At 41.9% G+C, this 27681-nt stretch overlaps 1 protein-coding gene across 10 annotated transcripts in view; it reads right to left on the bottom strand.

Moving 5' to 3' along the window:
- The window catches only part of magi1b (membrane associated guanylate kinase, WW and PDZ domain containing 1b), a 174597-nt gene that overhangs the window by 40184 nt on the left and 106732 nt on the right, over positions 1-27681 (bottom strand). For 8 of the 10 annotated variants that reach the window (XM_074616964.1, XM_074617051.1, XM_074616514.1 and 5 more), the window contains 9 exons: positions 22471-22713; positions 18592-18817; positions 17389-17471; positions 16085-16120; positions 9942-9999; positions 8901-9031; positions 7011-7130; positions 2730-2915; positions 1929-2588 (listed from right to left, as the gene is read on the bottom strand). In XM_074616964.1, the coding sequence (XP_074473065.1) occupies positions 1929-2588; positions 2730-2915; positions 7011-7130; positions 8901-9031; positions 9942-9999; positions 16085-16120; positions 17389-17471; positions 18592-18817; positions 22471-22713 (1743 nt within the window). Of the gene's footprint in view, positions 1-1928; positions 2589-2729; positions 2916-7010; positions 7131-8900; positions 9032-9941; positions 10000-16084; positions 16121-17388; positions 17472-18591; positions 18818-19842; positions 20004-22470; positions 22714-27681 lie in introns of those variants that run through there. The other 2 variants (XM_074616605.1, XM_074616870.1) reach the window with 2 other exon arrangements.

Genomic DNA, 27681 nt, shown 5'->3' with positions numbered 1-27681 from the left:
GTCCAATTACTTGTATCACACAGTGCGTTTAGAGCTCTGGAGGCCTGCGAGTCTGGAGGGAAAATACCAAAATTCAATCATTTTCAGTTTTATCCTCCATTCACAGCTGCTTTGTTTCCATTTTTGGTGCTTCTGTGTGACAGTGATTTTCAATCAGAAGCCACAACAAAAGCTGGGTGGTACACGTTGAATAGAAGCATTCACACGCAGGTGCGCGGTTTTAGCAGTATTGACATTGACCGACTGACACTGAAAATGTATGTTAATGTCAAATTGACTTCGGCTCGTACCAAGCCAGACAGCCAGGTTGGTGGATAAAAGGCATGTCAGCACAATCGCTGGCATGCTCACAACCTAAATTGCACATAGATATATGAAATTTAGTAGGCAGATGCAACGTGGAGACGTACAAAAAAGCCTCTTGGTGACGGCCGACCGTCACCACTGACGGTCGGCCGCCGGTGAGCGTCTGTCAGCCTCGTTTTTTCTGTGTGTCCCGCACCGCCGGCTCTAGTCTGCCAATGTCAGGGTTTTTTAGTCCGATTCAGCATGTTGAATCGGCAGCGGAGCTCCTCGGTGAGAGAAATCACTCTGATTGGCTGTTCAGCTTGAACAAAGCGATGCACGAGAAGAGAAACGGATGTGAGGAAAGCAAGCAAACGAGTAAAGTCAAGAGGAAAAACACAGAAGGCTCTTCTCATTTTTCATCTTCATCTCACCTGATCATTCCAATACACGGATATTTTCTCATCCACATCTGGAGTGAAGCTAAGTGGTGAGTGAGAGTTGAAAATGGTCGTCAAACGCCGCTTTATTTCATGTACGACGGCTTGTATATCCACCGTCCTCTGCCTTCTGGTTTCCTTTCTTGAATGACAAATACAGATTACCGCAACATGCTGGTGTGGAGAGTTATTTCCTCTCACGTAGGCGCAGAACGTATGCGGCAGTTGGCCGTCGGCTGTAGTCTTTGCGGTGTGTTCGAGTGCAACACTTTGGCCAAGACAAAGGCGACGTGAGGTGACGCAACTGGTGGCTTTTGTCGCCGCAACTGGTGGCTTTCGTCGCCGCTAGTTCTTTGATGTCTGCATGGTGTGTCCCCAGTTTAAACCCAACAGGAAGTCAGGCATTTTGAAAGGAAGATGATATTTTAGGGCAATCTTTGCTGTTTCCAGCCTCTGTTCTTTAAAAAACTCAGAATGCAACTCGCCTTAACATGGGAATACGCTAAAAGCCGAAAATAAACTAGGCATGTTTGTCAACCAACAAGACACAGCAGACAGAAACAGAAGGGAGTGAGTAAAAAAACCCGGGCTGAGAGAGTAACCAAGTGGAAAAAAAGAGGGAGAATATTCAGCCTCTCTGACCAGAAACAGCAACTAAACCTCTCTCTCCTGTGTTTACCCTTCTTATCAGAGCTCCTTCATCTCCCCTTTTAACTCGCCCTCCTCTCTCCCTCCTTTCCATTTCAAGACAGCCATGATGTTCTGACTTTCAATGCTATTTATTCTCCCTTTCCGCTTCCCTTTCAGCCGCTTCCTCAAATGTTATTTCAACTTTCTCTGCGGCTCCTTTCCATATCATAATTATCCCTCTATCTTGCCTTCGTTGCAATCTCCTCTTTGCCTCCAACCTCTATTTACATGAATAAATAAATATGTGTGTCAATAAAAGAGCTCTCTGTGAGCCGGGACAGCCTGTAAGGCAGAAGCCTATTATTTATTTTTTTTGTCATCAGCATCGAGCAGATTCATGGGAAAGGTTTGTTTTGTTTTGCAATACTTCAACATATGGGCACATAAATCAGAAAGTGCCGCCGTATAACTCGACACCTGTTCCCTCCATCTTACTCATCTCCATCTGCTCTCATCAGTTACAATACCGCTGAGACAATAAGCATGCACAAGGAGGGATCAGCCTCCGCTCACCTCTCTGCACCAGCATGGTGACCTCGCTGCCTTTGGGACACTTGCTGAGCAGGTCGACCACCTGGTTGTGGGACATGCTCTGCACGTTTCTCTTGTTCACCTCCACGATGATGTCGCCCTCCTTGAGGCCGCGGCAGCGCGGGTAGTCCACGATCTGCTTCACTCTCTGCCCTCCGCCCCCGGGACTGTCGGCGATGGTGAAGCCGAAGCCCTTGTCTCCTTTCTCCATGTGTACAGTGATGAGCTCTGGTTGCGTGGCGATGGACGAGGCCAGGGAGGCCACGTCGCTGGGGTAGCCGTGCTGGGACGAGGTATCGGAGGCCGCCTCTGCCGAGGGGCTGTGGGATCGGGGGAGGCCGTTGAGGGGCGCCCCTCCGTTGATCGAGACGTTGTTGTGGTTCTGACTGCCGTGGCTGGACGGCGAGTCGTAGCTGTTGGACCCCTCCTGGCCGTTGACAATGATGGGCTCTTTGTTGTCGATAATGGCCACTGAGGTAACCAGGCTAGTGTTGGGGTCATCGGGATCGAAGGGCAGCGGGTAGCCGCGGCACAGCTCCAGGTTGACCATGGAGCCGATTGGGATGGACTGGAAGATCTTCACGACTTGGGCGTGGGTGTAGCCGAGCACACACGTGTCGTTGACGCTCACGATCACGTCGCCTGAGAGGTCGAGGAGACGGAGAATTTTTATTTAAATAATTTGTCAAAGCTCTTACATTTTAGCTTCCTTACTTATACATTTATATATATATATATATATATATATATATATATATATACTTATAAATTTAGTACACCAACCTGTCTCCATTTTGCCATCGAGGGCAGCCGGTCCATCCAGGACTAGACTCTTGATTTGCAAGAACTCGTCCGGTTCGTCGCCTCCCACAACGGTGAAGCCGAACCCCCGACGACTCTTTTTCAGCTTGGTATTGATGAAGGTCCCGTTCAGCTCGGATCGGTTCCGAGTAAAGAAAGGCTTCCCACCTGAACACAACACAGACAATTGCATTTAGTTCTTTCAGATACACCGATGTAATAGAACAGCCTTTAACAGTCGAAATTGTGAAATGTACCTTTAAGGCATACTGTGTTGCTTACGAGAGATACAAGAGAAGCAATGTCATTGAGTTAGTTGAGCGGTGCACCGATTATGGATGGATGCCTTGTTATAAATTCTCCTGTTCCTTTTTGCTTCTCAACTCAAGTGCGACGGTTAGGTTACGTGTGGCCTCAGTTTTGTTCCTGTATGATAAAATAGTAGCCGTAAAACAGGACTTGGTGTGGTTGATGTGTACGTTGGCAATAAACGACGAGCATTGTGGAAATCCCAGTAAAAGTGTGGTTGTTTTTGACTATCGTCTTCTTCTACGCTCTCCAAGCTACCTCGACCATCAAACACGGACCCAAACTGTTACAAACCCAAAGCAGCTTTGGGTTCTGTTTTTATGTAACCAAAGCTGCTGAAACTGTCCTCCATCTGGTGATAAACTGCAAGGGTTCTCCTCAAATAACATCATCACTTATCATTAATCTAAACACACAACTAAACGTTACCCTTAGTTATCAGTGCAACCACGTAACACGAGCGTAATGGATATTGACTACAGTTTCACCCAGCGGGTGTGTTCTGTTTTCCGATGACACAACATGAATCAGAACAGGCTGATTATAACAAAATAGATTAATTAGGTTAAAAGGGAATCGGAAAGACAAGTGAGGTTGCATTTGGTAGAAAATGGGGATAATCCCCAGAGTGTAATCCCAATCAATCCAAACCACCTTCCTAGTGCCACGTCCTCTAGGTATCAGCCATCGCTGACCTCAAAAGACGCCCTTGAATCTGGGATTGAAGGTGCTGCTAGTTATGAATATATATTAGGGCTGTCAATTGATTAAAATATTTAATTGTGATTAATCGCATGATTGTCCGTAGTTAATCGTGATTAATCGCAAATTCATCGTACCTTAAAAGGGAGATTTCTTGTGTATTTAATATTCTTATCAACAGCTGTCAGTGTGTCAGTGGTCTGACTTGACTATGACTTGCCCCAAACTGCATGTGATTATCTTAAAGTGGGCATGTCTGTAAAGGGGAGACTCGTGGGTACCCAGAGAACCCATTTTCATTCACATATCTTGAGGTCAGAGGTCAAGGGACCCCTTTGAAAATGCCCAACATTTAGCGTAAGTTTGGAGCATTATTTAACCTCCTTCGCGACAAACTAGTATGACGTGGTTGGTACCGATGGATCCTTTAGGTTTTCTTAGTTTCATGTAATGCCAGTATCTTTACTCTAGTTATAAAACTGAGTCTGCTACAACCTAAAAACCGCAAGTTGCTTTAATGCCTTCAAGAAATTGATGTCGTTAAACCGAATTTGCATTCACACTTTAACTTTGACAGCTCTACTGTATATATTATACTGTGTGCAGTGTCTTTTTTATTTTAATTGTGGTCTTGAATTGAAAGATATAACAGATTTTTGAGCAATGAAATCAAATGTCAGTGACATCCTTAACGCGTGAAGGTCACGTGATACGAGAGAGGGATCTGCCTCGGTAAACGGCTCTCGCCAACGAGACATCTCTCATCATTCAAAGCTGGTTGTGAGGTTTTAATTAGCACGGAGATATCCACGGGACACATTTCACAGTGGTCTTAAGTCATGAGAACAATCTAAACCCAATTACTCGGTCATCCTCGTTCTACTCGCTTTCTCTACCTCATTATCTGGCATTAAAGGATAAAATGAGGAAAGATACGAGATGGAATCAGTCTAAATCAAAAGCTCGAGTGAGGCATTCATCCGCTCCGCCTTCGCTGTCGAGAACGCGGGGAACAACAGTTGAACGCAGGGACGGGCTGAGCTCGAACCGTTTATTAATAGACATGTGAGCCTACAGAAGAAAAAAAAGAAAAAGACTTCACACAAGAATACGGAGATGTTGGCAGAGGTGAGGGAAGGAATGAAAGTGTGTACATTACAGAGAGGGGGATCACAGAGGAATGTGTGCTTAGTGACCAGCAACATCACATTAGGTTATGATAGTGCTGCAGTTTATGCATTCAATAAAAAATGCATGACCTTTGGAGACGCTTAGTGTCCTTGTGTTTGTGTTATTTTGCAGCGTGTATGTCTGTTTGTGCAATGCCTTTTTTTTGCATTTTTGCTTTTATTTGACAGGAAATGGAGGAGAGCGAGAAGGAGGGGTATGACATGCAACAAAGGTCCCAAGGCTGGAATCAAACCCGGGACGTTTTGGTTACATGGCATGCGCTGTAACCACTCGGCTACCATGGCGCTCCTTGAACAGCATTTTTCAGAAGAGGAGAGATGCAACAAAACCGTGAACATAGATGGCAGCTTTATCCACAAGGGGACCCCAGAGATGTAAGAGCAGAACAGGAAGGCAGGAGGAAATATGAAAGCAGGGAGGTGGATAAAGAGATTTTCTCTGGAGGAATGTCAAGGCCAAAGACGGAGAGACAGAGGGTGAGATTGAAAGACAGAAAGATGGACAGAACCGAACATTGAACCAAAGCAGAGAAGAGCAGAGAGAGAATGCGAGCTGTAACATAAAGAGATTGATGAGGGAAAAAAAGGCGTCCCACAGAGCAGCGAGGGAGAGTAAGAGGGAGAGACGGGGTGAGGCAGTTAATTCTCTGCCATTGCTGTGCTGCTAATTAGACAAGCTGCTAGTGGGAGGCTGGTATAAAAGGAGCTGGCAACCAGGAGAAGGAAGCACACAGCAACGGCTAGACACTGTGTCTGTAGGTGTTTGTTTCGCTAAATGGTGGGTGAAATCGGGCAATTATTTGATCTAGGAAATGGAGCAACATAACAGAGGTTCCACCAGAAGCAACATGTGGCCACAGTGAGCACAGAGGGAGCGTATATTAAATAAAACTGAGTTTGTCGGTTAAGAAAATACCTTGAGAGCTCTCTTGCAGTCTACTGTACATATCATCTGAGCAGAATTATATTTTACTTATTAAGAATATGTGATGAAATGTATACAGAGAGCAGCGTTACAGTGTCAATTCATAACTGCTGCTCCATCACGGAAACTCAAACACGGCCCGAGGCTCCGTCGCAGGAAAACAAACTACACCGTAGCAGCTGAATTTAATAATAAGTCGCTCTGGGTGACGCAGACTAGAAACAGAAAAGTAATGAGTAGTCCCGCTTTTATGAAGTTTCACACTTTAGTTTTATAGAGAGCTGCAAGAATGAGTCCTAAAACCTGGAAATGAGTTGGAATTTTAGCACTTCTGGTTCCCTCGTCTCGAAGTCAGTGTTTTTTTTTTTTAATGGGTTTTTAGTTAGATGCCTGAAATAAGGTCTGTGGTTGACACAAGCTTAAGAGATTTTAATGTTTTGTTCTACAACTCACGTTTTTCATTGCCCTCTCCAGATTTCTTTTCATGCCAGAGGGGTGAATTATTCAGGTTTCTTTCCTGAGAATTAAGTAAAATTAAAAGTAGGCCTATTTAACATAAAAATGCTGTTGCAGTGTACTTATTATTTTCTTAGTTTCATTCTTTAAAAGTCACCAGAATTCTCGAAACAAATGAAACTCAAACACCCTGCTTTGGTTTTGAAATCCTCCCTATTTTGGAGGTGTCAAGGTTGGCAAGTATGATCCGAATCTTGAATTTTGAAGCTTTTAAATGTCTTAAAAAAGGCGGTTGCTGACAAGTGGCTAAATGAGACTACTAAACGTCACCACGTCGAATACTAGTCCGCCTTTAGCTTACTGTAGTAGCGGTGATTTGAAGTCATGCAACCGTGGTGTAGTTCGTTTAAAGCCTAACGTTAGCTTTTTACTTCTGGCGGTTGTATTCACGCTTCAAAAATCATAAAAGTAGTGTTCATTTGTTGAGATTATCTTGCTAAACAAAACGTGTAAAATATTATAAATCTTTGTTTGCCACAGAGCTTATTTTCTGCAGTAATTCAAAATCCAATGTAAAAATGCCATTGGCTTTCTGTCGAGGGATCCAGTGCGATGCCAACTTCCTGGTTGGCTTACAAAAATACATCATCCCTGCACCACTCTATAGAGAGGGGAACTTACGTTTTTGTCCCATGGCGTTGGGCACTGGAGGTCCAGTCTGAGGGTCCCTGTAGGTCTCCTGGTGGTGGGAAGCGTAGCTGGCCAGCGGGGCCCCTGCCAAGGCCGAGTCCTCGATCCATTCTGCAAATGCAAGAGGAACATGTTCTCTAGATGGGGTCTAGACAGGTGCACAGCTGCCCTACTTGTGGAAGGAAACTGGGGCTAAGGGCTCCGGGACATTGCGGCCTACTGTGCTGTGTGTTTGGGAAAGAGAGATCTTTTGCTTTCTATGACGCTAGAAGAACTTGTGAAGGAATAGTTGTGAAACTTCTCTGTGGAAATATTTCAGTTCCTGGTCTGGTGTCTGCTTGATATGAATTTATGTGGTTAAACCAACTTTGACTACCAAGCAAGGTTATAGTTTTGAATAATTCATTTTTATTTTAGACTTTTCGATTTTCATTTTAGTTTGGTTTCAGTTTGCTGGTTTTAGTTTCAGTTTTTCAGAATGATTTTATTTTATTTTGTATATGTTTAGTTTTACAGTAGTTTGTTTTTGTTAGGGCCAGGTATAATGTCTCAGAAGAATGTAGCTACATAAACATACATTAGAGAACTGTGTGGGAATGGCCATTATGTTTAATGTGTAATCTTTGTGCTACTTTAGTGTCCAATGTGAAGCAATTGCAGCATTACGCCATCTCCTCGAAGGTGAAGTGCGTTCAATTTCTGTAGTTCAATGTCACGAGAGTTGACGGAAAGTCGCTCTTTTTTTTGGTAGTGATATTTTACAGCTAAAACTGAAATTAATTTAAGTTATTACGTATTTTTTTCAATCAAGAAACAGTTTAGTTTTAGTTTTTCTTAAAGGATATCATTTTTATTAAGTTTCTGCTTATTTTTGTTTTGTTTTCGTTTTCGTTTACTATAATAACCCTGCTATAAGATATCATGTTAAACACTACATTACAGTTTCAGCTAACCTCAGGTTAAACAAGTCGCACAAAATTCATGAAGCTTTTAACACTGTTTCACATCTCCCTATTCAATACTAATGTGTGTGTGAAAATAGAACAACCCATTTCCTCATAATGGCTAGCGTCTCTGATTAATCACCTTGTTACGGCATCACGGCCCCGATCAGACTACACCCTTCATTAATATTCTTAACAGTGAGACAGAATCAATGCAGAAGTGAAAAAAAAAAATCGGGAAAAACCCGGCTTGATGGTATTGAGTTTTGTTTTTTTTTGAAGAGAGATTGAGCTTTCAGATGGGGGAGAAAAAAAAATCAGCAGGTAATCGAGTGGAATCGAATGATTTCTGCTGACTGAGCAGAAGGTGGAGCGCGATAGGAGAGTTCCCATGTGGGCCGGCCTGCATTTACAATTAATCTCTCTGCGGGGCGTCCTGTGAATGCATACGGTTTAAGACCGGAAGCGGGAGCAACCTAAGGTTATCAATTAGATGCGTTTTGGCAGCTGTGCGAGCTAAATCATCAGCGTTATTACCGGTGGTAGCACTTAACGCTAATTAGAAAAGAGGCTCTCTTTAGCAGGCAGATCATTTTCAGCTGAAGACAAACTTACCTTTCTTTCACTCAAGAACAATAAGCTCTCAGGTTATTACCGCAAACAAGTGTCCGAACACAGAAAAAAACAGAAATTAACTTCAAAAAAGGCCGCGTGGTGCAGCCGCAAATAATAGGTATGCCTTTATGGAAGGGCACTTAGCAAATCATAAGTCAGCAGCAGGCAACAACAAGTAATACTGGAGCAGTAGTTGCTCTAAAGACACAATCTCACACACACACATACAGAGACAGACATAGATATAGAGACAGATAACTCAGTCGCACACATGAATAGAAGGAAAGGAAATGACGCCCTTGGTGGGGGCTTGTGAACGAACCTCGGATGTAGCGCTCACCTTCGGGTGGCTGCTGGCTTTGGGGCTGAGGCTGCTGAGGCTGCTGCTCCAGCTGCCTGCGCCTCTTAGCCTCCAACACTGGATTCTCATACTGGGTCTTCCTGTTGATATGACTTTGGGATGGGCGGAAGGAAGGAAGGAAGGAAGGAGGGACGAGTTGGATGGAAGGTTTGAGGAATAGGAAATGAAGGACGGGGAGGAGGAATGAATAATAGAAGCAGAATAGAAAACAGGATGTAGGACAAGAAGTAAATATCAGCGGGGAAGTGGAGCGCAGCGGGGAGGGAGAACAGACACAGAGGAGAGGATAAGGTAATAGAGGAGAGAGAGATAGGGTCAAGAGAGGGAGGGGGGACACATGGCGATAAGCTTTGATTAATACACAGTGGCGCGATACACGTGCACGCAATCCATACTCACACAGGAAACCCTCTCTGACACAATCACGCCCACAGATCACATCAAATAATAGCCATTTTGATGATGGCTTAATTCACAGAAGGCATCCTGAGAAATGACACCTGAGTGCACCACGTTGGTACAGCAAATGAAGGCGAATAAGGTATATTAGAAGAAGAAATTGCAGAGACAAAGAAGGGGGAAAACATTGAAATGCCACAGCCTAGAGCCCCCCAGGTGCTGCTTTGAACAACATAAAAAAAAACCCCGCATGAAACGTATTCATATTAATGCTGAGGCCCAGGGGCTTCACACAAGATGAGATGCACACATCTGCACACACACATTCGCCGCATGTTTTCCCAAATGATAACGACACAAACAAAATGGCCTACATTTTTCCAGTACACAAACGACCGAAATAGCTGCAGTGAAAATGTGGCGGTGACGTCTTACGGGCAAGAACTGTACACACGTTGGAGCTGCTCCTCTTTACAGTAAGAGGAGTCAAGAGTTTCTTTTGTTTGGGGTGAAATCATTTCTACTCAGGTGCAAGAAGGTCTTCTTCTTCTCTCTGCGTGTGCAGCGTCAGCCTGTCCATTTGCATAGGAGTACGTCACTTACTCAACATAGTAGACCCCGTACACTGGATCGTCGATTTTCTCCCATCCTGGTGGAAGTTCTAAAGAAAACACAAGAGGGGGGGGAAAAAAAGTGAGTAAATGAGGAAAACTCAAAGCTGTGAAGTTTGCTGGGGGGCCGTGTGTTGAGTCATTAGAGGCAAGGCCCAGCAGAGACCTTTTGCCTCTCCATTGTGTCTGCCTGTCAGTCAGTCTCCAGGGCTAGAGTGACAACAGCTTCACAGGCTGTCTGGCTGCACCCCCCACCCCACCACCCTCTTCCTTGTCCCCTCACACTGCTGACATTTCCACACATCAGATAAGAACAGAGCAAGACCCCCCTGGGTACAGATGGATGGATGGATGGATTGAGGGATGGAGAGATGAAAGGAGGTGGGAGAAAGGAGTGGTGATGGGGGGTCAGAGAGAGGACGGGAAGAAAAAAAGCAAGGAAGGAAAGACAGGTAAGAGAAGGAGGGGGAACTGGGGGGAGGACAGGAAGTACTGGAAGAATAATCCAGGCTTTGAAACCATTTGCACAAAAACACACAATAAAACGCTTGATTTGAAAAGTCTGACCATGTGCAGGGAAAAGTGTGAAAACAATTGGATGATATTTTTTTTTAGGGACGACTGTAGCTCAGTTGGTAAAGCGGGTCGTCCTTTAACCACAAGGTTGGCGGTTTGATCCCCGGCTTCAAAAACAACCTTAGATTTCTCTGAAAAATCTGATGTGAAATATTTTGAGGGGAATATTATTTACAGATTGCGGTTTTGAATTTATTCACACTTTACATTACCACTCAGTTCAATGCAATTAACAAATGTTTATATATGGAATTATTTATACTTTTTTTTTTCTCTGTAATTTCACTTGAAGCGGTTGTGTTTATTTTGCACTAAACTTCTGATGTAAATGAGAAAATACTCAGTACTTTGTCAAGTATTTAATTCACACAGGAGTATACAAAAACAGACTTTATTATGTGGTTATTTCATATAGACTATTAATTGAACTACCAGAAAACATGCTATCGTTATAGCATTATCGAGATATGAAATGACCTATACTGTGATAGACGATTTTGACCACATCGCCCAGCCCTGCCATAGATTATAACAAAGAAGCACATTTCTACTTATGTTGATGCCTATACTAGTGAAAAGATACTTGTCCTTGGATAAAACACAACGGTAGAGTGGCTGTGGTCTCTCTGTGTGTGTCCTTACATAAGTCGCCCTTTGTGGACGAAGACCGCCCCTTGACTTGACTGAAAACCGGCTTCATTTGAGAGGATAGCATTGAGGATAGCGATGCTAGCACACACGTGCAGACACTTTTAAATTCATCGTAATCAACGCTGATTGGGAAAAGATATGAATATGACTGGGCCCACTTCAGCGGCGTGTAATTGCCCCGATGGTTACTGTATTTCTTCAGTGTTTGCTGTTATCTCCAACAGAGCCGTCTGATTACAGCAGCACTGATTATTGGCTGGCCTCCACACAGATAATGTCAGAGGTTTCTAATTGGCTACAAACACAGATTGTCCAATAATCCTCTCCCGCGATGTATCAGTTTTACATATCATTACCCTCGGCCAATTAAGCCCTCGCCCTGTGTGCAAGTAGATGGTAATTACAATCATCCAACTTGGAGAGCCTCCCTCTGCTTTCTAATGAGGAGGGCCCTTGGTTGGAGTGGAGTCAGCAGCAGATGCAAAAAAAAAAAAGAAAGCCAGATGGGAATGTTTAAATTGTATGTACATGACACACCGCTGCACATTACAGTTTGTCAGACCAGGTAAGCCGTGAGCAACCACGGACAAATCTGCAATCAGTTGTCAATTTGATGCTTGCAAGCGACTCGAGTTACTGTAATTCCATATATTCTACGCCCGCTAAAAGCAGCTTAACACAAAAAAAGCAAATGCAGCGAAAAAAGGAAAGCAAGGTTACAGCGGTAGTGTTGTACAGGGTGAACCCACAAAGCGGGCACGCTGAATTATCATTCAGATTTTTGAACTGGAACGTTAAATGGAATGCCGTCCCGCATCGCCTCGCGCTAAATTTTAATCACCCACTTGATTTCACACCGCACTGGTTCCGCCCCTGGAGGAGCACCTGGGTGGGTGTGTGTGTGTGTGTGTGTGTGTGTGTATGAGAGAGAGGGAGTGGAGACATTTGGTGCTGCAACAATCTTATGGTATACATTTCAGTGAGTGGAAACACAAATGAGAAAGACGGAGAAAGAAATGTGTCACTCATTAAGCCGTGTTTTTCTTCTCACACCGTGTCTCTCTTCCCACAGAACATATTGTGATGTCAGGGGGGAGTCAAGCATGATGAATTACATGTTTAACTATTTGCATCTCATTCTCTAGATACTGTGCTGCGATTGATTTCTCTTGAGTAAGCATGTACTACAGAGGCACTTTGTGTGAGTGTGTGTGTGTGTGTGCCATAGATATACAGTAGGAGCAGAACAGACACTGGACTGTTTGCCGTAGTCATTTGACTAGTTCGAAAGAGAATGGCGATTGTTGTTAGTTGTTATGCAATGCAATCGATCTTTCGGAGGCTGTAACGGGCTCAGTTTTAAAGCTAGAGTGAAGATACTGGTGTCATATGAAACTAGAATACCGAGACAACACAGTTTGCAGAGAAAGAGGTTAAATAACGCTCCAAACTTATGCTAAATTTTGGCGAAGAAAAACCGGCATGGCCATTTTCAGTGGGGTCCTTTGACCTCTGACATCAAGATATGTGAATGAAAATGTGTTCTACGGGTACCCACGAGTCTCCCCTTTACACACATGCCATGTTATGATTTGAGCATATTTTTTTATGCTAAATGCAGTACCTGTGAGGGTTTCTGGACAATATTTGTCATTATTTTTTTGTTGTTAGTTGATTTCAAATAATAAATATATACATATGTTTGCATAAAGCAGCATATTTGCCCACTCCAATGTTGATAAGAGCATTAAATACTTGTCAAATTTCCCTTTAAGGTACATTTTGAATAGATAAAAAATGTGAGAGTAATCACGATTAACTATGGACAATCATGCGATTAAATATTTTAATCGATTGACAGCCCTACTTTCAATATTTTTAACTTAAAGATATATTCACTAAAACTGTAAAAGAAAAGTAAATGATAGGTATACAACAGTGGGATCACGTTTTTTTTAAGACAGCCGTCAGAAATGGTGACCTCATGTGTTGCTGGCTCTCTGCGGTCACAGATTTCGGTTCAACACCGGGAGCGGAGGTATTCACAGAGCCGAATCAGCGGCTGAATAGAGACACATATCCGATGGCTGTGTACGTGACAGCTGTTGTAGCATGCGACTTGCTGCAAGTCGGTTTATAAATATGGAAGTTCTTACGGATGTAGCTCGCTACCATCTTTACAACAGTGCACATTAAAACGGCCGCTGCTCTGACCATCCTGCTGCGTTGATTTAAATGGGAATGTCCGTTCTACTCCTATTTTATCTCTATAGTGTGTGCTGTGCGTTGATAAAATCCTCGAGTGTGCTCCTCCTCAGAGAACTCAAGTTAATTACCTTCCTGTGCCCACCTGTATTGGATTGTGCTGATCGATAATTATTGAACATCCAGTCGAGGGCTGTCTTATGGACTCGTCTGGTCTGACGGTTCTAACATGGCAGCTGTTTAAGGTGCCTCACAATGAGAGCTGCAAACAAGACTGAAGCCCTGCAGATGTCCAGGAGGAGTTTTTGCAAGTGATGTTCTGTCCTGTTTGTATTGTTGGAAAATAAGAGCTAGAAAGAGGCTAAAAGTATAGTGACCCTTTTCACGTGACATTTAGTAATTTGACTCACTGTTAATATAAAACATATTGATTAATGCAGCTTTGGCAGATGATGAAAAGATATACTGGATTCTGATACTTAAATAAGCTTCCTGAATAACTCCCTAGGGCGAATGAAAACATTTCAAATCCCATTTTACAAAACTGAGACTGGTTACAAGCTAAAAGAACCTCCATTCTCTCTTGTCAATACCAATATGCAGTACATTCGGCGTTATTCCAAATTCAACAAAAAGACAAGAGAATAATGTGAACTATGTTTGTTGATCATTTTTGTCCCAGTCTGTTAATGTACTATTATCATTAATCAGATATCTCCTCTAATGGAGTGACATCATTCATTACCCGTTCATAACAGTGCAGGGCACCATCTCCAGACACCATTTATCCTGCACAAGTGGCCGCGCTGCTGTGTCTGATAGGCTAGTTAGCGCGCTGATGGGCACCAGGAAAAAAAAGGCCTGTTGCCGTCTGGCTCAGACAGACACCCATTAGGAAATCATCATTAGAACAATCTTCCTCGGATCAGCCCTCGTCTCTTACGTATGGAATGACGGTGTGAGCGTGTCTGGTTTTTCTGGTGGTGTGTTGGCTGTAAGTTGACAGTTGTGTTATAAAGGCCGGCTTTCCAATCACACACAGTGTCTGTGTCTCCATTCGACTGTCAAGCAAACCTTAAGAGAACTTTTGAAATGTCGCAAAAAAGGAAACGTGAATTAGGCTTGTTTCCATCAACAGCAGTTGGGAAAAAAATAAACTTGGCTACAGTGTAGTTTCGTTAGAAGTTGGTGGTATAGGCTTCGCTTTATGCATGGCTGTAATCCACCAGTAGAAGAAGTAAAGGTTGCGAACTGGTGTTATGTTGAAGTCTGTCCCCCGTCGAATAGTGTTTCCCTCCTGTTAAAATGATAGCGCCCCCCCTCTGTAGTTAGAGTTAGGGATAAGGGTTGGCAGGACTTCAGGAATTTGTTTAAATTTGAGCAAGTTTTAATTGTTCTTTTATGTCAGCTAGTATTGGCCATGTTTCATGTTGTCCAGAGACAAAGACAAGCATTCATACGTTATGGGATATATCCGGGAAGACCTTGACGACAGAAATAGCTGGTCAGTCGCGTGAGTTAAAGGGATAGTTCAGGTGTTTTGAAGTAGGGTTGTATGAGGTTCTTATCCATAGTCAGTGTATTAGCTACAATAGATGACGGTCGGCGCACCCCCAGTTTGGAGAAACATACAGGAGTACCAACACTGGAGCAAAGCAATACAGTGCTATGGACGGGGACGGCAGAAAAACATATTTTAGCCACCTAAAAGAGCAGGCTCACCTAAAAAAAATCAATATCTGTTTAAGTGTACGCTATATTTTGAATGTTTTCCGACGTCGAACTGAACTGAAAGTGAAACCTATCTACAGTATACTGTTTTTGTCATCTGAGCCTGCTGGCTTTGGAGAGAGCGAAGATAAGTTTCACTTTCAGTTCAGTTTCCCGTCGTAAAGGAGAAGGAAAGGGCTGTCTGACGACAAGATAAAGCAGTCAAAATATACTAAATATAGTGCACATTTAAACGATTATCGATTTTTTTTAGGTGGGCCTTTCTTTTAGAAGGCTGAAATACGTTATTCTAACGTCCCCGTCCACAGCACTGTATTGCTTTGCTCCAATGTCGGTACTCTTGTTTGTTTCTCGATGCTGGGGGCACGCTGACCGTCATCTACTTTAAGTAATACACCTAGTATGGATAAGCACCTCATACAACCCCACTTCAGCCTAACTATCCCTTTTGAATGTTTGTTACGTCAGAACTTATTCGGCATTTCCATAACCCATTTAGCGCATCAACTCTTTTTCAACAAAGGCAAAACCACCTCATGCAAGCGTAAAACCTTTTTTGCGCAATTGAGCAAGTTTTATCGAATTTTGCCGTTTCCATACAGCTTTTCTAATGCGATACCTCAAAATAGAAACACAGCTAGAATGTGTTTGTTAAAAATCAAAGCTACATGCTGAGAGTAGGCTCTATGATAAAGGTCAAATCTCTGTCAGCGTGACATAATGTGTCGTTTCTAGATGATTAGAGTCATTGTCATCTCTCACCAACTGTTAAATGACTCTGTATGAGCCACTGGTGGCGGTGTTTGTTGTGCATGTCATTATGTAGATGTGCACTATTAACTGTTGTTGTGACTCTATTATCGTCACTTACTAATTTTTTCTAAATTCAGCTGAAACTTTTTGAATTAAAACAATGAATCAGATGTGTGCAAACCAAAGGGGACACTGATAAAACATGACAGAAGATCCTACCTAAGTCATTGTCCAGCTCCTCTGTGTGGACCCCTTCTGCTCAGCGGGACGGACGGCACAGCAGCACAGGATCGTTGTTAAATGGAAAAAAGAAGAGGGGGGGAGAAGGTGCACATCTGTGAGTCAGTCAGCTAGATTGAAAGTTAATCAAAACCAGAGCCTCCTGTGACAAAAATCCCGACTGGATCTCTGTGTGCGGTTTGAAGCAGCAGAGCTGAGGTAGAATTTTAACCTAGATAATAACAAAACAGCTAGTAATGACATGACAACTTCAATTTGTGAGTAGGGAAATAAATGATTGTAAGAATCCCATTACCTCATGTGAAAAAAATTAAACGTATTTCTCGCTGTGTTTGTATTTGTAATTAAAAATCAGTGTTAATCATCTATGAGCAGGCACGACGCCTCAGTGGAGGTCAGGGAGGGCGTTATTTATTTGAGCTGCATGATGCGAATGATGCAGTTAATTCCAGGAAGCCGTGGGGCATCTTGCTCTGACAAACAGCTGAAAAGAAGGAGCAGAGCAGAGCAGAGAAGAGCAACCCCAATGACTTCTCACCAGTTTCCGTGACCCAACACTGACACCTAAAGGCTGCTGGCGGAACAACTACTCTTCTACAAGCATCTGGGATTTTCACAACTACACAGCATTGTGAAATAAGAAGTGAAAAGGTGTTTTCTCACCCATGCTTTGGTTAGAAACTAGAATCTAAATACAGCGCTAGTTAATTGGACACATATGTGAAAAGGATCTAACGCTAGTTACCTTTAATTTACACATGAACAGGTGTTTGTTTCTTTAATACTTAAGGGACAGTAAGGGAGAAACAAGTATCTTTACACTTGACAAAAAACTAAAATAAAAGTGTAAGAGTCAAGGAAAGTCTGATGTCCTGTTCAAGTCTGTGTCAGAGAATGTGTTTGTGTTTGAAAGGACTGTAACGTATATAGAGCTGCATTGCTTAATCGATTAGTTGTTAAATTAATCACTAATTATTTTGATAGTTAATAGTATTTTTTTAAGAAAAACTCTTTGATTATAGCTTCTTAAATGTGAATACTTTCTGGTTTCTTTACTCCTCTATGACAGTACACTGAATATCTTTGAGTTGTGGACCAAACAAGACATTTGAGGACATCATCTTGGGTTTGGGAAACACTGAACGCCATTTTTCACCATTTTCGGACATTTTATAGACCAAACATCTAATCGATTAATCAAGAAAATAATGGACAGATTAATCAACAATGAAAATAATCGTTACACAATCTCATAGGTGATCCATGCTCAAACATGAACGTACCATCATCTTCACATTCTTCCAGGGGTTTCTGAGGCTTGTCCAGGCACCGAGGGTCTATCCAGGAGGTGGTCTTTGTATTGTGGCTGAACAGAAAACACACACAAGTAAAATGACTGTTAGGTGAGAGAAAATAATAATGGAAAAATCTGGTATGTGGCAAAGAAGGATTTCTAAGATGTTGATAGGATTTAAAGACACGTTTTTAGATGAAGATTTGCTGGTGTATCATGAACTGAGGGGTTGTTTTGATCAGTTAATGGTATCAATGAAAGTCAACAATCAGTGCCTTCATAACCATTTAGTCTACAAAATAAAAGCCTAAAGAAAACACAAAGAACTCTAGTGATGATCTGTTAGAGGAGAAGCTCTTCCACCATTTACTTTAATAACAGACAACAGCCTTTGATTGGACAAAAGCTGCTGTCTGAAACGCAAAATTCACACCAGAGCGGCGGCGAAGTGCAGCCAGCAACGAGCTGCCATGCAATGTCTATGAAAAGCTGCGGCCAAACTGAAAGTTGGGAAAAGTTTAACTTTTACGAGTGAAGTCCGGCCAGAGAGGACCCGCAGCCAATCAGTTAACAGATCCTGTGACTCCCGTGACATATTGACCTCTGTTACAAAGAATTTCTTCCCGCCTGAAACACACGAAGATGCCTCCCGGCCGCAGAAAAATGTTAATACCGTGCCGAGCCACACTTCATCACTGCCTGGTGTGAAATTGGTGTAGAGCACAGAATAAGAGTCTTTAATAAATCACTGAACGTGGACTGTGCTTTAAGAGTATTCATAAATGGACAAGAGAATCTCACAAGGTCACAGTTCTTATTATGGACGTACCTCATTATAATCCTCACTAGTAATCTGAATCTATTAGAATCTAGGTCTAATAAATAACAATAACAATGAGCAAAACTCCACCGCTATAAATGTTGTTTTTATTCTAGTGAGTAGCTGAATAGATTAACTGTGGTCTTGGTTTATGCTCCATTATATTGTTTGTGATGACTTTCACATCTCTTAAAATTCCACATTTTCCAAAGCTTTCGATTAGTGTCCACAACAAGTAGAAACATGAAATACAAACTGAATAGGTAATTGTATGAAAGCCTGAGAAAGTGGACCTTGTTCCTATACTATGTCCGATAACAGAGTGGAAATTGAATGTCCAGACTTTGATTAATACCGTAATGAGCTACTTACTCTATGAAGTAGACCTCTCCGTTCTCGGTGTAGGCCATCTCCCAGTTGTCAGGCAGAGTTCCCAGAGGATCCTCCGGGGGAGGATGGCTCAGGTTAGAGTGAGACTGCTGAGTGCTCTCCGTGGTGGCCGATGGTGAGGGGGTTCTCCCAACGTAGGGCGGGTCACTCTTGCGGGGGGCGAAGGGGCGCACTGAGTGATGAATCTCGTCTAATTCACTAGAATCTCCTGGAGGATTTAAGGCAAACATGGCTTCGGTGTTAAGAACATTTCTAGTTAAAAGGAGGCTGAAAACACTTTCAGGAACAAAAAAAAGCAGTGGGTGCCACAAGAGGAGCCTCAAAACTAAAAATGGTTTTCGCAGATAAGATCGCTTCAAATACCTCCCTGCCTGAGATGAGCTTATTTCTAAGGAGCATGACACCACTAAATACAGCACCAGTTTCAGCCAAGTTGTTAACATGACATTTTTGAGAATAATGAAACCATGGAAAGGAAAAAGGGGTCAAGAATTACAACTGTGCTGCCTTTGTATCTCTAAAATGTTTTCACATCAATGAAAATCTCTTTCACCTGTGCAGTCCACATTCTTCCAAGATGAGAGGAGTTCAAGAGTTTTTAGAAAGCTTTTTCTTGCCACTAGAAAGCCTCGGTCCAAGGACTTTCCAAAGCTTTCACATTTTTTTTAACTCTGTTACTGTTACACTTACAGAGACATTTACTTCAGTTAAAGACTGCTGAGTGGGCAGTTCACACCTAAAAACCACGGCCTCTGAAGTGCTATCACCTAGCTTCCTGTTATCTCATTTTCACACTTGACTGGCACCCTCAGAGCTCGCACAATCACAGGCGGCCAAATAAACAACTTTTGGTCCCACCTTCACAAAACACATGGCAGAAACAGCTTTTAGGGATGAGTCAACCTCCTCCCAATGCCTACTGACCTACTAAAACACAAGACGAGCTTCAGATCAAAAAAGGAGAAAGTAATTTTCTGAATAATCACTAACAGAACTGCTTTAAAAAAACACTAATGTCAGCATCATGCTTCAAAACATTTTAAAGTAATCAAATTAAATCTCACAAACACAAATAACATCATGTGGCACTAATGATTGCATTGAGAATGGTTTCAAAAATGGAGGTTGCTCAGTCATCCAGCCTCTGCTGCTCGCAGCCAGATGGCACTATTTTACATTTTTGGACGCATAGATACAGGCAGATGTAGTCGAATCCAGAGACCACTTACTCACCAATCAAAGAAGCTCTTGTGTTCTGCAGCCTCTCACCACACCAAAGTGCTCTCTCTCTCTCCACCTCCTTTGTGCTCTTTCTCCTACTTCTTCATTTTCTGAGCTTATCCTCCTTCACAAAATACAATCCTCCCTTGCTTCTCTTCCTTCTCTCTGTTCAATCCCTTTCAGACTTGCCCACTTTGCTCCTTCGCAGCCACTCCCCTCTTTCTCTATTTAATTTCCTGCTACCTTGTCTCCACTTGCATCCCCTCCCACTTTATCCATCGTGATTCTCTCTCTCACCAAACAGGGCTGCCGAAAAGCAGGATCACATTCTAGTGTTATACTCCAAAATAAACAGTATGTTCTCAGGCTGCTGTTGACGACGGCTCTGCATGCAACCGCCTTGTGTGCTCACTGACATCACGTCTGTGTTTGCTTTAAAAGGTGTCCACACACCAGCAAAAAGGAACATGGGGCGTCACAGTAAGTTCAGCAAAACAAGGAGTTAACATATGACTACAGCTAGTAAAAGAAAAAGACAACAGTGTGCAGCCGATCTCTTGACAGGCAGTTGATGAGTTGCAGGCAAAATTGTGAGATTGTGGAAAAAAACCCTGTGTGAAAATGAAGACAAGTGTAGTCGTACACACTGTGTCGACCAATGCCAAATATGACACTTCATACTGGCTGTTGTTGCCTGTGTGAAGATGCCAAATTTAATTTAGCAGCAGCCTTGAGGCCTGTTCCAGCCGGGTATTTTGTATCCAAATAAATGAAAATTGTGCCTAAATCCATTGGAGACTGACTGCTGTTTACACCTCCCTTCAGAACGGGTATCAAATGTGACTTCAATGACATGATAAGTGACTTGTTATTGGATTTCACCTCAGTACTCGCAGCTGCTTAACAGAAAAAATGCACATCTGTGCTCAACCAGACAGTTAGAGAAAACGATTATGCAGGTTTGTTTAGTTTGAGTACAGACTTCAGATCAACTGTACTTGCGATTTAGGGCTGCAACTAAAGACGAATTTCATTGTTGATTAATCTGTTGATTATTTTCTTGATTAATCGATTAGTTGTTTGGTCTATAAAATGTCAGAAAATTGTGAAAAATGTCGATCAGTGTTTCCCAAAGCCAAAGATGACGTCCTTAATATTCACATTTGAGGAGCTGGAATGAGAGAATTTTGACTTGTTTTTCTCCAAAAATTACTCAAACTGATTATGAGATTATCAAAATAGTTGCCGATTAATTTATAGTTGACAACTAATCGATTAATCATTGCAGCTCTAGTCTGAGTGATACATTTTCAGAGTACCTTTTAATAAGTTTTGGGTTGCTTTCATTATCGATTCATTCATCAAATACTTTCAGATTAATCAGTTGTTTAGTTGATGTCAAAAACAAGGACAAATGTCCATCACAAGACAACAGTCTTATGCCATGTCTTCAAATTCTTTGTTTTGTCTTACCAGCTATATAAAAACCTAAAGGTGTTTACATAAAAGGGGTATTCTGCAACTGGATAATGTAGACCGTGCCTGATTGGTGACCTTTCAAACTTTGCGGTTTGTAAACGTAAGCTTTTGGTTAGAGTGTAGTCACCAATCATGACAATCAGGGTTATTTTCTCAGACTTGACAAACTCCTTCGAGAGTCACAGGCCGAGTCGTACTCTTCATTAAAAGTTAACTGAACATAATGTGTAAAGCAGTAGAGTCCCTATTTAAAGCTCAAGTTGATAACTTTGAGCAAATATGATAAAAAAGTCATTTTTATAAAACGGTCACTATATCCTGACAGTAGTGCATGAGAGAGATAATCTGTGAAAAAATTATGTGATTGTGTCCTCCGGTGCTCCTAATGGCATCTGCAAGATATCACAGACCGGAGGAAAACAAAATGCAGAAAGTTTGTGACCTGGCTGGTGGGCGGTGCACGGTTTTGGCTTGACTTTTCTCAACACGGCTGCCGGGTCACAAACTTTCTCATTTGACAGCTCAACAGCACACTACAAGTTGATTCTGAATACATTTGAGGCGAGGAATAGGAATTACAATAACAGATTATTGATTCATATTTGATCAGCGCTGCCTAGTTTGACTGTTTAATCGGAGTTTGCGAGTGATTGACAGCTGCTCAGAGACTGGCCGGCTCCAGCTCGGCTCTGATTGGTTGTTTTTATTTGGGTCAGGTAGAAACTTGCAAATGCCATTAGGAGCACAGGAAGACACAGAGGAACATGATTTGTTTTGTCTCATGCACTACTGTCAGGATATTGTGACAGTTTTACATAAATAACTTTTTATCATATTTGCTCAAAGTTACCGACTGCAGCTTTAATATATAAAGTTAAAATGAGGATAACCAGATTTGAGAAGTTACAATAAAGATTCTGCTTTCTACTATTATGACTTTACATCATGTTGAACCACACGCCTGGTCACTTTATTTCACAACTGATATCCTCACAGCCTCACATGTAAGGCTTTAGTCTGTCACTTTCACAATGTCTAAATTGTGTTCTTGTAGTGTTCCCTGTATCTCAAGCATTAGTAAAAACCTGTGAAGACATGCATCTATCCCACTGTCCTCTCATTACCCATCCACCTTCTCCTCTTCCCCCCGTCCGTACGTACCTGTAAAGCTACTATTCATGTCAGGGAGGTCCTCGTCGTCCTCCTGCTGCAGCTCTCCAGGCACTATTCCAGCATTGTGCATGTCATTGTAGGACTTGGAGCGTCGGGGAGTGGAGTGCTGCGAGCCCGGCAGGCTACCGCTGAGCCCGTCTGGCAGTGGGGCATCACCACCGCTACCGCTACTGCTAATCACTTTCCCACCGGGGGGCTGCAGCGGTGGCTTGGGCGTCCCATAATAGTTATCTAGGCAACGAGAGAAGGAGGCAGGGATGGGAGGGATTAGAAAAACACGGAGAAAAGAAAAGCATTTTAGTAGGAGGGGGTCAAAGGGTTGTGTGTGTGAGTTGGAGGGGGTTTAGTTAGAGCCTTTGTATGCAAATAGAGAGACTGGCTTTGTCTGTGGGAAAATGTGAATCTCTGAAGCAAAGCTACGTTTTCTTTTTCTTGTTTGACCCAAATAAAGTTCACAACCAAGACCACTTTACCACAAACTAATGAATGTTTTACTCAAATACTGTTTCTGAAACAATATGAAATCATTTTTTCATTATCATAACTCAAGTTAAGTTGATATTTTGTTGGTCAGAGTTCAGATATAAAAAGCACATTGGTAGTTTTCTTCCAAATAGTTAATGAAATTGTGTGAAGACATTTTAGTGAAGCAGTTTGCTGCCAAATTGTCCTCCAGTGCCACATTTCAGCTAAACTGACAGTTTCAAAAGGCGAGAGGATGAAACATTTTTTTTTTGACAAACCAATTCATTTTAATTCAAAGTTAAAGCAGGCAGACCTAAGGAGACTGTACCATCTGAAGACCAGGACATAAAGCCAAATATGAAGCCAATGTCTTGATGTGACAGAACGACGTTCGCATCCAAAACATAAAGGCAACGGAATAAAGAAACGTTCTCGTCCAGGTGGTGAAAAGATAAATTGGCAAACTACAACTTAAACGCAAACTAGACCTTTTTCACAGCAGATATTTTGGCAGGTAATGGCAGGAAAAGCAGCGGGGTAATTGATAAGATTAATAACGACTGCCATGAAAAAGGTTTATTAGCAGTTCATTTTCAGTGATAAAACCTGTCTAAACATTTAGCATGGGCCTAAAGTGCCAACAAGAAATGGTATCATTGTATTCCTGGACCAAAACTGAAGATGGGCTTGATTACAGATGATTCATAGTTTGAAGTTTACAGGTAATAAAACCTACAGTCAAACACAGTGTGGGGATGTTTGTACTCATTTGTAGCTTACACACCACCAGAGTGGTGGAAGCTGGTTTAAACCATAGACTGTATATAAGAAGTGGACGTAGTCACTGTGACGTCACCCACTCGTTTGTGGACTGCCGTTTTGAAGCCTCGAGTTCGGCATTTTGGCCGCCGCCATCTTGTTTTTTTGCAACCAGAAGTGACACGAGAGGTACAACTGAACGCTGAATAAGAAATTTTTTAGGTGACCAAATACCAATTAACTTTCATGAACTGATAACACACTGTGAAAGGGTTAAAGTTATAATACGAAAACGTGGAAAACACCGTGGTAGCGACACGTCAATCACAAGGTAGCCACGCCCTAAAGCATACCCTGCTTTATGGTCTATTTGACTCTAAATGGGACCATCATTTACTAAATTAACATCATGCTGTATTGAAGAAGACTTGAAACTAGCGATTGAGACCATAAACTCATGTTTACAATGTTTACTGAGTAAATAAAGTGAGAAGTAGGCTCATTTTCTCATAGACTTCTATACAATCAGACTTCTTTTTGCAACCAGAGGAGTCGCCCCCTGCTGGCTGTTAGAAAGAATGCAAGTTTAAGGCACTTCCACATTGGCTTCACTTTTTCAGACCTGAAGGTTGCCCGCAGGTCTAAACATTTGTTTGGTAATTTCAGTCTTTTTTCAGTCGCATCCTCATATAGTCCAAAACAACATTTTGTGTTCACCAAACATAGTGTCATCTCATGACATGAATTAAATTGAGTTCTAACTGAAATATCACCCATGTTTTACTGACTATACACAGCGACGCAGTTTTAATTGTGAGTCTAGCTTCTTTAAAGCATGTAGAAGCCTTTAAAGTGACAGGAAGTTATTATCTGATTTCCTCCACACGCTCATCAGTGGGACTGAGTGAGCTAGTTGCCAGTCAGAAGTCCATTGGCCTTGTTTGCTTCTCCTGGCTTGCCGTCAGAGGGAAATCCATTGTTATGGAACAGTGAACAAGCTAAGTGGACACAGCAGACACTTAATTAAACATTGTCTGGCTGAATGGAGGTGATACATGCTAGTGTTGTTGTTTACAGAGCTTCCAGTGTGTCAGTAGTGACATTGTGTGCTGTATGTGACACATATACAATACACACACATACAATACTTTGTGCCATGTGTATCACTGAAATTATTCTTTTGATGACGGATGACTTCCTTATATAATTGCCTTTTTTTTTTTGCTTTCTTCTTTTTGGAGGGCCAGCATGGGGGAATAATGTTGCATTTTTTTCTCCAACAAGTAGAAAATGGAAAATGCATTTATTTAGAAGCTACAGTCCATCCCGCTGTGAGATAAACTCTAGCATCTAAACGAATGCTTTTTCAGAGGCGGAACTTTGTTTGATACAAAAATCATAATTTTGCTTTGATTTGAATGTCTAATATTCAGAAACTGTTTACAGAAGCATCAAGAAGAAAACTCTGAATACAGTTTAAACACTGTATATAAATTCTAAAGTTTTTTTCCTGAAAAGTTACTTGCTAGTAGGAAGAGTGATCATTTGGTTGGGAAAGGATTATTGAAACCTTCCAAGACTAAACAAACCTACACATGACGACTGTTTCCATCAACATAAGCAGATTTTTTTTTTAAGTTTTGGCAGCACAAACTTGATGACTGGGTAAATATAAAGGACAACTCACTGGATAATGTGTCTTTCTTCCTTTTGGTATACCCTTAAATACAAATGTGTGTGATTTTTATATTGCATTGACTGAAATCAAGCTGGTATTTATTTGTACCCGCCAAGGCCTTTGCACACCAAGTACATATTTTTTGTCCGAAATTGTCACACGTTTAAAAATAAATATGACCTCACGTTGTGTCGATCCCGTTTACACACATTAAAGTTTTTCGGAACCGGTTCGATTTCTTTTTTCGCATCTGTCAAAAGACGAAGGAGGGTTGTTTGACCACTCAGAAGCACCGTCTGTGCAAACATCATAATCCAAAAGGGCATGATAAACATTCACTTTGTCTCCAAGCACAAAACACTTTAAAAGAAAACAGAGATGCAGGATTTAAAGATAGATTGTGACAGGTGATTGCAGAACAGCTTGGAATCAGGGATGGTCACAAAACAAAGGATTTAGGAAAGATTAGACAGAAGTGATTGAGCTTTACGCAGCTAAACGATAGCTTCTTGCTAAGGTCAATCATTCATTAGCCCTGTTTTGGATTAGCGCTTTCCGTTGCACCCACATAATTAATTTAGTTTTGTCTCATATTGTGAATTTTCGCAACGAATAGAATAATAAAACGCATCGGGCTCAACGTATATGAAAAATACGGACTTGGTGTACAAAGGCCTTTAACCTTAAAACCTGTAACACTTGAAATTATTGTTCTCAGGAACCTTAAAGCTTCCATTTTTAAATAATTTTAATTTGACTGTTTTCATTCTTTTGTTTTTAACTCAGGTGTTGTCTCATGTTGTTTTTTTTGTACGGAAGCTCCAAATAAAAGAAGAAAATAATCAAATGTGATGAAGTGGTTACTTACTTTAACGCATTTCTTAATTGAATTTACAGAACACTTACTGTATCGTGATATATACCGTTACCGTGATATAAAATGAAATATACTTTGATAAAAGATTTTGTCCGTATCGACCCATTCCTAGTGTGTCTGTGTCAGTGTGACTAGCCTGCCGACCCAAAACATATCAACCCAACACTAACACTAGCAACTGCCCAGTCCCTCTATATATCCAACACCCACCGCATCAATTTTTCATGAATATATCTTTGTGATGTTGTTTACATCAAAGACAAAGCGTACAAAGATTTTGACGGCAAACTTTTCAACCTTCACACTACTGCTTCTACTTTAGCCAGTGTTTTCCAATACTGTATGTCTGAGAGCTACAGTCAACAACCCCCAGAGACAGGAGGTAAACATGTTGCTGAGGGCTGTCTGACCTACATTTATGGTGGACAGAGTGATAGATATACCGGTGCATACCAAACCAGCAAGAGAATCCCGATTTTCCCATTTGAGACAAATCTTCTAAAAATATGATGTCCTGAGGAGACTCTCTGTTCAGACATTAGTACATCTGTCGCCCTGCAATGGATTTCATTCAGTGTGATTGTTGAATGTCAAGGCAAACAGCATCTAGAGTGAAGAATGTGACTCAAAGGGACTGACACCAAAACCTGACGGTGGCGGGGGCGGACAGAGAGGAGACATGGTTCCCTCCTGCTGGGCCAGCAGGTGCACCTGTCCAGCAGCAGGCTGATTAGCCTGGACAGGGACACAACCTGATGATGTATCATGGGTGGGCGAGTTTAAGCACTGGCTGGAGGTACACAGGGACTGGGTTATTTTCTGCCATGCAAGCTGGCACACCTGCCCAAAGTCAGGTTCAATGCCATTCGGCAATTTAAGCATTTTCACTTATTAACACAGAGGGAGAAGAAGAGTGAAAGTCGCGTCTGTACAGCCACTAAAGGTATTCAGTACATTTGTGTTATTGAAGGATTATCTGAGTTTTAATGCAAATATGTGACAGAGTCTCACTGTATCTCTAAGCCAGCAAGCCTAGTTTAAAAAGCCACTGGTATTTACTGTTGATGTTCTTTTTATCTGAAACTAGGGCTGCAGAATTAATTGAATATTAATCACGATCACGATTTTGGCTTCAAACACTTAAGTGAACATGATCGACTGTGATATTGACGTTTAAAATGCGTGTTCCGCTCATAGCAAACTCTGCTGCATATCAAATCAAGCCAGCCTCCAGGGGCCATCAAGATGTTTCGGCTTCACTTTTGGGGCACGAACACCCGACAGCAGCAGCCTGTGAAAAACGTTCCTGAATGTTGTGGTTGCAGTCTAGGGTTCAAGAGTAAAATATCACAGGTAAAATGAAAATGCACTGAATTCAGATGAAGAAGAACCTTATTTGAAGTCTTATTTTGATGCAGAG

Source organism: Sebastes fasciatus, chromosome 1 (assembly GCF_043250625.1).
Source record: "Sebastes fasciatus isolate fSebFas1 chromosome 1, fSebFas1.pri, whole genome shotgun sequence".
In the NCBI taxonomy this organism is placed as follows: Eukaryota; Metazoa; Chordata; class Actinopteri; order Perciformes; family Sebastidae; genus Sebastes; species Sebastes fasciatus.
The sequence above is the reverse complement of the archived record's forward strand: the minus strand, read 5'-3'. Positions and strand labels throughout refer to the sequence as shown.